General features: G+C 50.9%; 1 protein-coding gene across 2 annotated transcripts in view; it reads right to left on the reverse strand.

Moving 5' to 3' along the window:
• The window catches only part of GRM1 (glutamate metabotropic receptor 1), a 236,610-nt gene that overhangs the window by 187,460 nt on the left and 33,107 nt on the right, over positions 1-16,043 (reverse strand). For both annotated transcript variants that reach the window (XM_074988712.1, XM_074988713.1), the window contains exon 2: positions 9,450-9,699. In XM_074988712.1, coding sequence (XP_074844813.1) covers positions 9,450-9,699 — 250 coding nt within the window. The remainder of the gene's footprint in view (positions 1-9,449; positions 9,700-16,043) is intronic.

Consider the following 16,043-nt stretch of genomic DNA (forward strand, 5'->3'; position numbering starts at 1 on the left):
CACAAATGCAAAGGAAGAGGGGTTAAATCCCGTACTGAATGTACCTTAGGCAGAGTAATGCATTATAAAACTTGCATCCTGGCCTGTGCACATTGGAGCTGTAACTATTGTGAGATGCAAGTTTCACAACCACTGGTGATGTGAAGGAGGAAGAGGAGATGGAGGAGAACCAGACTCTTCAAGTTGTTGTGCAAGGAATGGTGGGATTCTCAGATGGCCATTTAGTGTAATTTCTGTCTTTCTGGGTGGACTGTTTGTAACATCACTGATTGATGAATACAGGTTGAACGTCTCTAGTCCGACACCCTCATCTGCCAACATCCTTAATCTGGCATGATTTTAGTTAACCAGATTGCCACTTATCAGGGGCATGGCCAAATTTGCCAATGTCCCAGAAAGTTTGTTCACAGCCACAGTCCTGGCTCTCAGTGTTCTGTGCTGTTATTTAGTTGTAATTTACCCCTAAATGTCTTCTAAGAGCCCCATCAGCACTGGAAGTGTTGGTCATGTGCTAGACAATATTGATCTGTCATAGTCTGGCAAATTCTCTCATTTGGTACTGGTCAGATCCCGAGGAGGCCAGACTAGAGAGGTTCAATCTGTGCCATGCTTGATCTCAGGGTACGAATCTACCAAACCTCAGTGCATTAACTGGTGAACTGTTAAGTAATCAGCATAATTTCTGCACAATCAATAGATCAGGCATACCATAGTATCTGGAGCAATGTCTTTATTTAAAATACTTTCCCTGTCTTTCAATATCATATCTTTCTCTAAAATTTAGAGTTCAAAAGATTTGGAGATTTACTTTGAATAAGCCCCCACCTCAGGTGCAGAGACTTACCTGAAATTTTCAGACCCAAATATACTACACAAAAAGGGAAAAAGCACAGTCTCACCAGTAACTCAGAAAAAACAACAGTGGCAGACTCACTATTAGCTCCTCTTCACACCTAGGGTCTTGGTGGTGATGGATGAACCACTCCACTTTCTATTCTAAGAAATGTCTGACAAATAAATCACATGCCACCTAAAATCAATAACTTCTGCTTACCAGCTCTGCTTCCCTTGGCGCTGCCTTTTCTAGGTTTGTTCCATGTTTTTCAGCCACAGTTATTTAACCATTTAATTCTTGACTTCCTCCATGAAAGTCAGGACATGGTATACAGCTTAGATTATACCAGCTTCTTCTGAGGATACTGTATTTCTACTAATTCTTAAAACATTATTGCTTCATATAACACAGTTCCTGCTGTTCATGTTAACTTTGTTTCCCCTGCTCAGTCCACTACATAAGTGATAAGTGAAGGGCTAACCTTTTCTAAAATGCTGTTTTTTTCAGTGTTTGAGTTCAGCAAGAGCTGGGTACTCGATACCTCGGAAAATAAATCAGGCCACAACCAAAGCACAGAAGTATAAAAATTCCCGGAGAACTGCAGAGAGAGCGATTATATCTATGTTCTTCTACAAAGTAAGTGTGAGGAATTAGTTCTGTGTCCCATACCTGATTTAGGCTGTGTCTTCACTATGAGATAAAATCGATATATAATAAATGTGAATACTTAATCTCGATATTACGAATTCGAATAAAGTGTCCATAAAGCTTCTTGAAATTCAACTCACCTTTTTTCTGTGTTGAATCTCCACATCCCCATTGCCCTGTGCAAGTTCTACAGCATGAGCACTGCATTTTGGGTACCTATCCCCCAGTGCCTTAGCCCTGGTTACTTGTGGGTGTTTCATGTTGGAATCCCAGAATTCCAAGCTCTCTCCCAGAATTCAGTGCATCAATAACTGTGTGAAAAAAGAACTGGAGATTGCATGGTCTCCTGCTGCAGCGTTCCAGCTCAAGCATGGATCCATGAACACTCCAACTCATAGCACAGATAGCGTCGGTAACCACAGCAGCTGTCATGCAATTTGTCCTTCGATTCCAAAGCTCAGTGATGCTTGTCTATTGGAGTGGTGGTGGTGCTGCTGTTGCTGCTGGTGATGATGAGTATGGTGTTTTAGAACAGCAATTGTGCCAGCTGCAGTCCAAGGAGGCAGAGCTGGGGGCTGCCATGAATGCATTGATCACAGTGAAGCAGAAGTTTTGGACTCGAGAGATCAGCACATGCTGGTGGGATCACATTGTTTTGGAGTGCTGGGATGACCACCAGTGGCAGCAGAACTTTCAGATGTACACGTCCACCTTTACAGAACTTTGTGATGTGCTGTCCCCCACCCTTAGGCACAGCAACACCAAAACGAGGCAGGCTTTAATGGTACAGCAGCAAGTGGCAATTGCACTGTGGAAGTTTGCAACCTCCGACAGTTACAGGTCAGGGGCAAACCAGTTTGGGGTGGGCAGATCTACAGTGGGTTCCATGGTGATGGAGGTGGCCCAGGCAATTTGTCGGCGTCTCCTGAGGAAGACTGTGACCCTGGGAGATGTACTGGCCATAGTGGATGGCTTTGCTGCCAAGGGCTTTCCTAACTTCAGTGAGGTAATAGAAGGCACACACATCCCCATCCTGGCCCCAGCACACCAGGTGTCAGAGTATATTAATCGAAAGGGGTACTTCTCCATGGTTATGCAGGAGTTGGTAGACTACAAAGGCTGTTTTACCGACATCAGCTTTGGCTGGTCACGGAGGGTTCACAGTGTGTGCATATTCCAAAATTCGGGACTGTACCAAAAGCTCCTGGATGGGACTTTTTCCCCTGATCAGAAAATCAAGACTGGCAATGTGGAGATGCCCGTTGTTATATTGGACGACCCTGCTCACTCTCTGTTCCCTTGTCTGATAAAACTGTAGACAGGAGCCCTGGACTCCAGGAAGGAAAACTTTAATTACGGATTGAGCAAGTGCAGAATGATTGTGGAATGCGCCTTTGGACATGGAGAGGACTGCCGTGGAGGGGCCTGCCGTGGAGGGGACTGGTTCAGGTCTATGGTGCGGAGCTCCAGGCTGTCTGGAACAATTTCTTCTGTCCCCTGCTTGTTGCTCCTTTCCTACTCTTTGTTACCCTCTTCGTTGGGGCCACGCTGCTCACCTCAGAATCCAAATGAGGGCCTCCACAAATATCCTAATTCAGTTGGGGCTCTGTGGTGGGGTCGCTCCCCATAAGCATGTGGAGCTGTTGATAATAGCGGCAGGCCCATGGAGCCACCCCTGACCGCTGGTTGGCTTTGGACTTTTTGATAGGCCTGCTGGAATTCTTTCACCTTCACCCAACACTGTGTAGAGTCCCGGGGTAATCTCAGGCTGCTATCTCATGTGGCATCTGATCATAGATGGCTGTGTTTCTCTTGGCCACCCAAAATCTCTTCAGCACAGGTTGTTCTCCCCAAATGGCAATGAGATCCAGAATGTCCTGGTGCGTCCAAGCAGGGGCTGTCTTGTCAGTCTGAGAAGTGCTAGTCAGATCACTGCTCTGAGTGCTCATGATGGCAGTATAGGACTACAGATAATTGCTGCCAATTCGGTGCGATGGCTACTGATGTGGTGTGATGTAACGGGCAAAGGGATTTTTTCATAACGGACACGCTTTTTATTTGCAGGGCTGTGCCACTAAATGCCAATTCAAATGATAATTCAAATTCAAATTCAATCCAAACTTCATGGGCTTTCTTTGACCGTCTTCCTGCACACCTGACAGCACTGGCACAAGAAGTGGCCATACGTGGAGGGTCACTGCATAGCTTTGTGGGATACATGTGGGACACTTTTGGAGGCTAACAAATTCGAATTAAGGACGTGGTGCTTCCACACTAGCTTTGATTCAATATTTTAAATTCAAGATAGATGCTATACCTGTCCCATAATATCGATATTCTGTAACTGGCATTATGGCTCAATAAATTAACAATATTAAGTATGAAGACAGCCAAGTTTTAATATTGAGGTAAAGCCTTGAAATTCGAATTTATCTCATAGTGTAGATGCAGCCTTAGTCAGAACTGCTACTTTGGAATGCAGTGAAGAAAGTTTTTTCTGCTCCTCTTCTTGACAATGTGCTTCGGTAATAAGTGTAACGTGACTGTAAGGTTAGGGCTTTGGGTGGCTGTTTGAAAGCCTAAGAGCTGTTGTTGAGAGACAGCTAGCTTCACTTGTTCTGGGCTAGTTTGTAAGGTCTGCGACAATCAGTTGCAGTGCCTTGCAGTAGATTCAGTTGTGGATAGAGATCACTGCAGGTTGTGAAGAAGCAGCTAACTGCCTTCAGCTTGTTTCATTTAAGAGAAAGACAATTAGAGGTACAATGTACAGCCCCTTCTTGAATGCCAGGTCTAGACTGAGGTACAGCAAGTAGCCACCCATCCTGCAGGTAGGAAATCTACGAGCAACTGTAGCCAATGCCACAGCTACAGGGAAGCAGGGGTTTTCTAGAAGTGGAATCGCGGGTGGTGATTGCAATTTTCAAGGCATGGTTCAGGGCGGCTGTTATTTGTTCAGGGACACAGGCAAGGCAGTTTGACTGCTGGAAGCAAGAGTGCCAACAGCAAAGAAATTTCAGGACCAGACTCCAAAGAGAAATTTCTGAGCTACAATTCATCTGTAAATTTGGTGCTCTCAGCTCTGGCTTAAACAAAGACTGCGAATGGCTGGGTAAATACAGAAGGAGCTTCCCCTTCCTTGGTGTTCACACCTCCAGATCAACTGCTGGTAGTCAGCCTCACCCTTGCTGACTGAGCTAACCTTGTTATCCCCACCCTTGCTCTGCTTATTTCTACCTGGCCCTGCAGATTTCCAAGACCAGCATCTGATGAAGTGAGTCTGTGCTCACAAAAGCTCATGCTCAAAACTTTTCTGTTAGTCTATAAGGTGCCACAGGACCCTTGGTTGCTGTTGCAGATCCAGACTAACATGGCTACCCCTCCGATACTTAACTGCTGAAAATGACTTTTATGGGCAATGTAGAAAATATTACAGACAGACAACCAAACTTTTTAGGGGTACATTCTGACAATATAAAACTGCCTCATAAGGATAAAAATGAAAAGTATTCCATGTTTTTATTCATACCTCAAAACACTCCTATCTCTCAGCTGAGCTGACAGTGATGGTAGCTAGAAAATCCCAACCCAGCTGGCAAATTGAGCTAGGCAACAAGCATGCAGCTAGGGAGAAAGAAGAGCTCACAAATAGCTAGACTTGCAGCACATTGGCCAGGCATGTGGACACTGTCCTCTTCCTATTACAACCTCCCTGCACCCTGGCCCAAAACACCCCCCTCAGGGCCCTTCTCACACATGGGGAGGGGGCAGCCAGGAGCTGCTCACCCAGCTGGGTTTAGGGGGCACCCCTCTTGACCTTCTCACGGTTCCTTACCGGCAGGCTGCCTGTGGGAAGCCTGCTACATCTTTCCCACCGCACCCTGCCCCTTCCTCAGATACAGGTAGCCCAGCAGAGATGTGTGCTATACACAAGCCCACCCAGACTTGACGTTGTGCTGACATGAACTATGCCAAAGAAGACTTGGAAGCCTCTGTCAGACAGCAGGAGGTCAGAGGTAGTCCCCACAAAGGGAATTCCCCTCTCTGTCTCCTCCCCAGGAATTGTAAAGTCCCTGGAGCTGCCTAATGTCATAGAGCTTGCCCCAGGGCCAAGGAGGGACTCCTCCCCTCGACAGCAAAGCTTAATGCTTTTACTCTGGTATCTAATTTTTTATGGATGTTACGGACTGGTTCAATTGTAGCTCTTTATGGATAGTCTATGAATTTATTGATGATTTGCAAACCCAGCCTGAAGGCAAACACCTACAAGTGAGCGAGAGAAGGTGGTGTTCCCCAGTTCCTCAGACCATTTACTCTGTAGCCTCATTTTGGATTCTTCTTCAGTTTGAGGCAGTTCATCCAGTCAGCAAATGCTTTCACATGCACTTGGATATCTGTGACAGCGTGGCTGTCAGAGCTGGCTGAAAGAGATACTACATAGAGCTATATTGGGTTCTTGGCAGTGCAACCATTGTCATCTCAGTATGACCGAAGGGGGACAGCTAGACGATGAAGAGCAGGAGTTTCAGTATTATGCCCCTGGGGCTCTTGGGCAGGAGAAGCTGTCCATCACAACTCCAAGAGCAGATGGGAAGAAATGAGGAAAGTCAAATGAATTCAATTCTATTGTTTCCTGCTGAGTCATGTTGCCAATTCAGAAGCAATGGTGTCTACAATGGATAACAGGCTAGGCAAAGTAAAAATCAGCCTGTCTTGTCTTGTTCCACCCTCATGAGGAATTCATCTGTCAGTGTAGGGTTTTCTTCCCCTCGTGCCTTGTCATAAAGCAATACCGGAGGACTTACAGGATATCAGTTTCTGGAATCTGTTCATTCCAGAAGATTGTAGAGTCTCTAGCATTCAGCATTAGTCCAATCTGATCTCTTGAAATTATCATATATCTCATGTATTAATATCTGGTTAAATTCTATGACCAGTTTCAAAGCTGATGCCATCCACCAAAACCTGTTTTCCTATCATTTACCTCAAGTAAAACTTTGTTACTAATACGAGACATTTCACTGAAGCTTGGTTGTTTCCTTCTCTGATTGTGTCTCATTGATTACCTAATCAAGAAAGGAGAATTAGCCCTAATGCAGTCTTGCTTGTGAAAACAGTGAAAGGAAGGTACCACACATACTTCTACTTTGCCATTTTTCCAGCCCCTTGAATAGAAATACTTTTACCCTTGAACCAATCAATGTGGGGAAAAAATTATATGTATGCAACTTGTTATGAGTGTTCTATTTATAAAAACTCAGAATATATTGCATGTTTAAAGCCCTGTACTTTCATTCATTCCCACATACCCGCAACATCCTTGGGAATAAAGCTAGGAACCTCCATTTCAGAATCAGGATAGATGCTGAGAGGTTAAGCGGCTTGTCCAGTGCCTATGAACTGGCAAGTAATTGATCCAAGACTGGCATTTAGAAGTTGGAGGGTTCAGTCCTGTCCTCAGTGCAGGGTATGCCATTTCCTGGGGAGTCCATTCCCCCAACACTTAAAAAGGGACCTTGGAGAATGGGAAGCTGATAGTGAAGAGAGTCCTGACCTAAAATTTCTACTATTGGCCGACACAGAGCAGGACACTAGGTATATTTTAATTCCTATCCGTCGAGTTCCAAAGCCCTGTACCTTATAGCAGCGTTTCTCAAACTTAAAACATCTGTGTACATCTTTTTGGGACTTTGGCCTTATTGGCATACCCCCTCTCCCAGTGCCTTCCCCGTGTTTATCTCCTGATTTTTAGTAATTTATTTTCTACTACATACCCCTTGAAATCCTTCTGTGTGCTACTGGTGTACAGGCACCATACTTTGGGAAACATTGCCTCATAGCATATACAGCAAACACGTACCCACACTTAATACTAGTATGCTCACTGAAGGTCCCAATATACAAACAGGCCACTTAGACTAGGAGGACATTAAGGAAACAGTTGAATGACTAAACATTTTTATCCCCTAATAGTCATCTAGCCGTCCTGTTTTCTGGGGTGGCAATGATTTCTAGTACAGGTTGAATGTCTCCTCTAGTCCAGCACCTTCAGCACCTGAGCAGTGCCAAATGAGAGATTTTTGCCGAAAACCACGGGAAGTCAATATTGTCTACCAGCATTGCCAACACTACCACTGACTGGGCTCTTAGAAGACATTTAGGGGTAAATTAGAGCTACATTGCAGCACAGAACACTGAAAGGTAGGGCTGCTGGCTGTAAACAAACTCCATGGGATTGCAGGAAACTTGGCAACATCCCTGATAAAAGGACATCCTGCTAACTAAAATCACATTGGACCATGGATGTTGCCAGACTATTTCAACCTGTAGCGAAATGATGGGGCTAGGAGGCAGGACTTTTTTTCTAAACCCAGACCTGTAACTGGCAGTGTATTATGAGTAAAGCCTTTGCATTAGTTTGGCAAGTCACTTGAGCTCTGTTCCTCATTTTACCACTCTACAAAATACACTACTGCAAGATTCTCATAAGGCTTCGTAAGTATCATGAGATGGGACTGTTTGCTGTTTAGCTTCTATTGTAAGTCTACATTGTAATTAATAGTACAGAAACTCCATGTGGATTTCTTTAGTCCTATGACCTTTCTTAGCCTGCATTGTTCATTCGGGACCTCTGTTCTGTTCTGATAATTATAAATATGCTATTTTAATAAGCCCCTCCATTCATCTGCTCCATGTGAATAAGGTGTAGTTATTGTAAAATTTTAAATTGCTGCTTTCACCAAATCCTTATCTTGTTTTGGTTGCCCACCATTCTACCTTCTCCAGCTCTATAAGCTGTTTTGCCTAAGGTATCCAGAAGCGTGAATAGAATGTCAGACAAGGTGTACAGTAATGTCCCAAGATATGTGAGGGTTGTGTTCCATGCAACTCTCGCATATCCCCAAATTTGCGTAAGTCAGGGGCTTGGGTAGTGTGTTGGGGTATGGGAGGTGGGTGGGGGGTTAAACCTGGAGTTTTGGGAAGAAGGGGCTATCAAAACCTGGGGGTACTTTCGAAAGGCCCCTGTCTGTATGGGTGGTGTGCATTTCGAAAGCGGCACTTTCGAAACACGTGTGGCTGCCATTATGCTAATGAGGTACTGCATATGCATGACAGCGCCTCATTACCATCTGCTGAAGTGGCTCATTAGCATCCCCCTTTCAAAAGGCAGTGGGTAGTGTAGCCACAGCCTATCACAATTTAGTTCGGCCTCTTCTTGGAATTAATTTTTAATTTTCCCCCAAAAGATTCTCAATCCTGATCCCCAACTATGGGAGCAGGCTCCTTTTTATGGGAAGTCCCACATGTGGGCTATTACCACAGAATCCTGATCACCCAGTAGAACTATGAGGCCACACATCAATCCATTACCTAGGACCCAGTAACTAAGCACTGGTGAGGTTTTGCCCAATTTACAAAAAGGGCCTGGCCCCTGCCCACCCAAGAAAGGTATCGAGTAATTTCTTGCCACACTTGTGATAGACCAGACTTGATGTTGTCCCAAGACTCAGTCTAAGTGCCAAATCTTGGTTTTACAACGAATTTTTCCCCATAATCAAAATCATTTTGCAATTTTAGACCACGTCTCGTTCTTTGGTAAACAGACTGTTTATTTCTCTGCACATCACACTTTCCAGTCACATTATTGCACCTTTGCTCTAAGGTCACATAGCACTCCTCATTAAGGTTTTATACATTGCATAAATCTCCCCACCCCCAACATTCAATCGAGTGCTCTGTCTCTGTAAAGAAGGAGCACATGAGCATTTACATCAGCAAAAGCTATTCAAAATTATACTGATTTACTAGGAAGACATTACACATCCTTCTTGGGTTGAGCTCAACCACCTTGTCACCTCGTAATTCATTATGATGGTGTATTTGTAAAAGGCAACCACAGTAATACAATCCATGCATGGAGGGCTGGCATCCCCCTGAGGGAACAACGAAATGAGAGTCAAAAACTTACCTTCCAATTAGCAGAAACTCCCCAAGCACTCCAAGACGCCTCATGGCTATGAGGATGCCCCTCACTGTCATTCCCTCACAGAAACAAACCACAACCCTGGCCTTGGGTAACCTTTCCCGGAGCTTCCGCAGCAGCCGGTCAAAGCTCTTTTCCCCAGCGTTGCTGTAGATCTTGTCTGAGTGGGCGATGCACAGGCCTTCTTGGGCGGCCAGCTCTTTGAAGGCTTCCATTCCACTTTCCCCATAATTTCCTAAACAAAATAAATTGGAATGATTTTGATTTTTCATTGTCATGGGAATAGCATATGCCAGCCCGTTAAGAGGATACAAGGGTGGTGGGAAAAACCTTCTCAGATCAATTAATACTATCATTGAAATTAGGGGAGGACCAAGAAGATTCTTCATTTATTAGATTACTAGTGGAACTGTTGAATTCTCTGCCTGAAACTCAGTAGTCTGTATGTAATTGGAATGCAATGGAGAAATGAGAATTTCCATCGTATTAATTATACACGACGTGGGGACTGGAGGCTTGCTTTCTTACTTTCATTAAGAGTGGCTGCTGAGAGCAAGCCTGTCAAGGGGCAGAGACGGCGGCAAGGGGAACAAAGGTCAACTAAGACAGTGAAGCTGCCAGCTCTTTAGGAGGCTTGTAAATGCCTGGAGGATACAGGAAGGCAAAAGTCATGGTGGTATCACTGGCTACTACAGCTGTTTGAACAGGAATAAGCAATGAATAAGAAACAGCTCAAACAGCCAGTGGGCAGCTCTAGGATGACATTTAACTTGCCCCTTCATTAATGTGCTAATTAATGAAGGCAGCAGCACAGTTTCTGGCTTAGAAGTTAAGTGCTGCTGCTGCTACTGTCCAGCTACAGCTAAAGGAGAGGAAAAACTTGATGTGGTTTTAATCCAGCCACCACTTTATGATGAGGTGCCTGGGACTTCCTGGCAGACAAAAGTACAATGCAAGTAACCCAATGTTTATCCAATAACCACCTGGAAGGGCATCCACCAACCCTCCTCCTTTTCCATCCAAGCTCTCCAGCCAACCCATTGCTGGAACTTTCCCATCTATGTCTTCTGAGACAAAAAGGGTTAAGATGGGCTGTAGGAAAGTGGGATTGGATCCCTGCCATACCATCCACTCAAGCCCTAAACCCTGTTCCTATTCTGTTTCTTCAAGCCAGTGCTCAGCAACCTTTATCACCTGGCAGCACACTTCAGCACTCATTATAATTTCACATCGCACCCAATTTATGTAACCCAATCTCCCTCCCCTTCTCCAGAGCCAGGCACCACCAGGTCCCCACTCTAACCCAATCCCCCTCTCCTCCTCCAGGACCAGGCACCCCCACCTCCCCACTCTAACCCAATCTCCCACCCCACCTCCAGAGCCAGGCACCACCACCTCCCACCCCAACTCTTTGCTGGTGATGCACTAGAGCTACCGCCACCACTGCTGCTGCCCCAGAGCTGCCACCACCAGCGCCACACATTTCTCCCACCAAGTGGCAAGGTGCATGCGCAGAGCGGTGAGTGGTACTCCCCACTGGGAGGCTCTGAGGCACACTGAGTGTTGCTTTGTGGCACACCAATGTGCCACTGCACACTAGCTGAGGAGCACTGCTTTAACCAACACCTCTTTTTTAGGTCTTTTACCCAGTCACTGTATCACTTCCTTACGGAGTACCTGAACTAGACATCCCTCCCACACTTACCTAATGCCTCCCCTGCTCTGTGGAAGAAAGGCTGCTCATTCCCAGGCTTACCCCATTTTAACCCTTCCATCACCAATCCACGCATCTCCTTTGCAGCTGCTTTGGACCTCCCTGCACCAGAATGCCTGTCAAGTACTGTTCCCTTTCCCTGAGCAAGCTGGTATTCCTTCCACGAGAGCAGGAAAGAAAAAACCCTCAAAGTAGAAGGGGGTGTACGCAACGAATAGCACCACTGCTACATTCCTGCCATCTTCAAAATCTGCTGTATATTTGAGAAAGTTTGTCTCTGTTCAAAATCTCCTTCAAAATGGCAAGGGCTAGGGCCACCAAATGCAGTATACCACCTCCTTTCAGCAAAATTTAAAGCAAAGTCAGGGTTTTGCTGTGCCAGAAAATTGGGATATGCCTGGAATGGGATTGCTTCTCATAAGCTGTGTCTACACGTGCACGCTACTTCGAAGTAGCAGCACTAACTTCGAAATAGCGCCCGTCACGGCTACACGTGTCGGGCGCTATTTCGAAGTTAACATTGACGTTAGGCGGCGAGACGTCAAAGCCGCTAACCCCATGAGGGGATGGGAATAGCGCCCTACTTCGACGTTCAACGTTGAAGTAGGGACCGTGTAGTCGTTGCGTGTCCCGCAACATCGAAATTGCGGGGTCCTCCATGGCGGCCATCAGCTGAGGGGTTGAGAGACGCTCTCTGCAGCCCCTCAGCTCAATGGTGGCCACGTGGAGTGGCCCCTTAAAGGTCCCCTCCCCCTCCCTTCCTGTGCAGGAAGCTGAGGGAACGTGCAGGCGGCAGCCCAGACACGTGGCCAGCCTGCACATCCCTCAGCCACCCAGAACAGGGCCAGCACCTGCCATGGCTGCCCGGCAGCCCCCCCAGCACCCCCAGGGGACCACCCCCAAGGGGAGCCAGAGCAGCCAGGCCAGCCAGCCCGGCAGCCAGGCTGGGAAGTGGCAGCAGGGGCCCTCCTGGATGGAGGCCGAGCTGCGGAACCTGCTGGGGCTCTGGAGCGAGGAGGAGGTGCTCCAGGTAATGGGGAGCAAGAGGCGGAACACGGATGCGTTCGCTCGGCTGGCCGAGGGCCTGGCCGCCCGGGGTCACCCTGCCCACACTCCGGATCATGTCCGGAGTAAAGTGAAGGAGCTGCGGCAGGGTTATGCCCGGGCCCGGGATGTGGCCAGCCGATCTGGGGCCGCCCCCGTCACTTGCCCCTTTTACAGGGAGCTCAGGGACATCCTGGGCCCCTGGCACACCTCCTCCCCTCCGGCCACCCTTGATACCTCGGCCGACGAGCCCCAGCAGGCCCTACGGCCGGAGTCCACCCCGGAGGTAAGCCCCACACCCCGGGGCCCTCTCTGGAGCCCACCCCCGGGCCATTGCGGCAGGAGGAAGTGGAGGAGGAGGAGGGGGGCTCCTCCTCTGCAGAGTCTGGGCTGCAGATCCTCCTCCCGCCCTCCCGGAGCAGCAGCCGGGAGTCCGCCCCCCGGGGATCTCTGGACCGTGGGAGCGGACCGACAGGTATGTACCCCCCCTCTGGTGTACACACCCCCAGGATTGAGGGGCGGGGGTAATAGATATGTGCCCAGGGCCCCCCACATGCCCACATGGCCATGGCCCCAAGGACAGCAGGGCCACGTCCCTCACAGCAGTGCATCAGCCCCTGCCCCCGCACCCCAGCACAACAGTGCCATGCCCCATCCCCGGGGCAGGGGGGAGCAGAACCTCGAGGGTGCCCCGGGAGGAGGGGGTGGGACACCCCACAGCAGCAGCAGCAGCATGTGATGGAGTGGGGGGAGTGCAAAAGGGAGACTCAGGCTAGGTATGAGCAACAAGCTGAATAGCTCCCAGGGGCAAAGGATGATCCTGGGGCTACAGCTGGCAGGTGACACCTCTGCCCTGAACAAAGAGGAGGGAGGAGCCGAGCTGGCTTTGAATTGGGGAGGGGGCTGCAGGTAGAGGCTAGGGGAAGGGAGAGCTGGAAGGCAGCCAGCCTGAGGAGGGGGAAAGCTACACCCCAGAGGGGCACCCCTTGGGGTCTTCTCCCCAGGATGGGTTGGAAGGAGTGTCTCTGACTGCTGTACTGTCACCCCTGGGAGAAACTGGGCATCTGTGGCCTAAGAAACCTCTCCTGTCAGACCCTGCTGAGTGAAGTGAGAGTCACTCCCGCCAGGGGACGGGGTGCAGTGCAGGGGGACCTGTGAACCCCATCACAGCAGCATCTCCCGGGGACGGGGATGGGGAACCTGCAGCAGAGGGGTGGGGGGACAAAGGCCACGGCTCGGGGCCCACACTAATGCCTGTCTCCACTCTTCTTCCCCCCCTCCTGTGTTCTGCAGCTGCACCATCGGAAGGACCGGAGAGTGCCAGCGAGGCTTCAGTGGTCCCGGAATCCCCTCCGGGGCCACCGCTCCAGGCCAGCCCCTCAGCGGAGGACTGACCGGCCCCACGGCGGGCAAGATGGCGGATCCCGCAACACCACACGGCGGCGACGGACCCCCAGCTGCTGGCCATCCATCGCCGGCAGCTGGAGGTCGCGGAGCAGCGTCTGCAGGTGGAGCAACACCGCCTCCACCTGCAGGAGCGGGCGCTGGCCTGGCGCCAAGAGGCATGGGGGCGCCTACATGGAGACATTCAACCGTCTCATGGACTACCTGGCCCCCCATGCCATGCCGGCCGCCGCAGTGCCTGCCCTGCCCTCTCCACCCGCTGTTCCGCTCGTCGCCGCACCATCGCCCCGCCACCCGCCACCGAGGGCCGGACCGCCGAGGGACACCTGGGGCCAGCTGAGACTCATCGGACGTATCTTCTGGTCCGCCCGGCCCCCAGCCAGCCCTGGACAGGGCTGCGGCCGAGGCGGGGCTCCCGGCCGCCCACCCCCAGTGCCGGACTATAGGGGCGTGGGGCACAGGACATGGCCCCCCCGCCCCCTGTATATAGTTGGACTTATGTATTTGTGCCCCCCGTTTGCCCAGCCCCCCCCATGTAAATAGTTCTCCCCGTCCTTGCGATCCCTGGTTTTCTCTTTTTTGTTACATGTAAATATATGAAAACTTTTTTATTATTCACTCTTATGTTATGGTTTAGTTAGTAGGTCTTGTACATAGTTTTGTCGTTATTAGTTCAAAAACCAGTTAACAAAAGAAAACCAGTTTCATTTTACCAACGAGTGCGCGCTTTTATTTGTCCAGGAGAAGTTGAGGGGGGAGTGTGCTGTTGGGAGCTCTGCGGTGTGGGTGTAGGGGCAGGGAGGGTTGTGGAAGAAGGGGGGGGCGCAGTGGGGGGCCTGGCAGAGTTCACCCTGCGGCCTCCTCGAAGTGGGCCCGCAGGACCTCCCGGACCCGGGTCCCTTCGGGGTCCACCTGGCGACTGGGGGCAGCGGGTGGCTGCACGTCGCTCCTGCCGGCTTCCACAGCCCAGCCCTGAAAAAAGGCCTCCCCCTTGCTGTCCACCAAACTGTGCAGGGCGCAGCAGGCACCCACAATCTGGGGGATGTTGTTGGGGCCCGCATCCAGGCGGGTCAGGAGACATCTCCAGTGCCCTTTGAGGCGGCCAAATGAGCGCTCCACCACCTGGCGCGCGTGGTTCAGGCACTGGTTGAAGCGCTCCTGGCTGGCAGAGAGATGCCCCGTGTATGGGTGCATGAGCCAGGGCCGGAAGGGGTATGCCGCATCTGCGATGATGCAGAGGGGCATGGTGGTGTCCCCCACAGGGATCTCCTGCTGGGGGATGTAGGTCCCCGCCTCCAGCTGGCAGCACAGGCCCGAGTTCTGGAAAACCCGGGCGTCGTGGGTGCTGCCAGGCCAGCCCACATAAACGTCCTGGAAACGGCCCCGGCTGTCCAGCAAGGCCTGGAGGACCACTGAGTGGTAGCCCTTGCGGTTGATGTACTGTCCTCCACTGTGTTGCAGGGCGCGGATGGGGATGTGAGTCCCATCCAGAGCCCCGAAGCAATTGGGGAAGCCCAACGTGGCAAAGCCCGCGATGGTGGCATCTGGGTCCCCCAGCCTCACGAGCCTGTGGAGGAGCAGGGCATTGATGGCACGCACGACCTGCTGGGAAAGCACATGGGAGAGCACCAATGAGGGGTGAGCAGGGTGTGCGTGGCCCAGCCCTCCCCTGCCCACCCCTGCCCTGCCCCGCCCTCCTGTCCTCTCCCCTCCCCTGCCCTGCCCTGCCCTCCCCTCCCCTGCCCAGCCCTGCCCTGCTCTGCCCTGCCCTCCCCTCCCCTCCCACCCCAGCCCTGCCCTGCCCTGCCAGGGCCCCCCTGCCCTCCCCCCCGCCGTGGGTCCTCTTACCTCCATAAGAACAGCCCCGATGGTGGCCTTGCTGATGCCAAACTGCTGTCCCACAGATCGGTAGCTGTCTGGAGTGGCCAGCTTCCAGACAGCGATGCCGACCCGGTTCTCCACTGGGAGGGCACGCCGCATGGCAGTGTCCTGGTGCCTGAGTGCAGGGGTGAGCCACTGGCACAGCTCCATAAATGTCTGCCGGCTCATCCTGAAGTTCCTGAGCCAGCGGTCATTGTCCCACTCCTCAAGCACCAGCCGCTCCCACCAGTCGGTGCTGGTGGGGTAGCTCCACAGCTGCCGGCATGTGAGATGGCGGGGGGGTCGGGATGCTGCAGAGTTGGGGGTTGAGCCCTGCTCCCCTGGGGGCCGCTCCTCCTCCGGTGTGGCAAGGAGGTGCTCAGCTGCCTCCTGCATGGCATGGAGCAGGGCTCGCCCTGCTCCTGCCGGGAGGGCTGGGTGGACCTCTGGCTGCTGCTGCTGCTGCTGCTGGGGGTCCATGACTGCGTCACCCGAGGTCTGCGTGCCTATGGCTCTTCAGACCGCGTGCTGTGCAGGCTGAGTGTGTCTGGGAGGGG

The sequence above is a fragment of the Carettochelys insculpta genome, chromosome 3 (assembly GCF_033958435.1).
Source record: "Carettochelys insculpta isolate YL-2023 chromosome 3, ASM3395843v1, whole genome shotgun sequence".
Classification (NCBI taxonomy): domain Eukaryota; kingdom Metazoa; phylum Chordata; order Testudines; family Carettochelyidae; genus Carettochelys; species Carettochelys insculpta.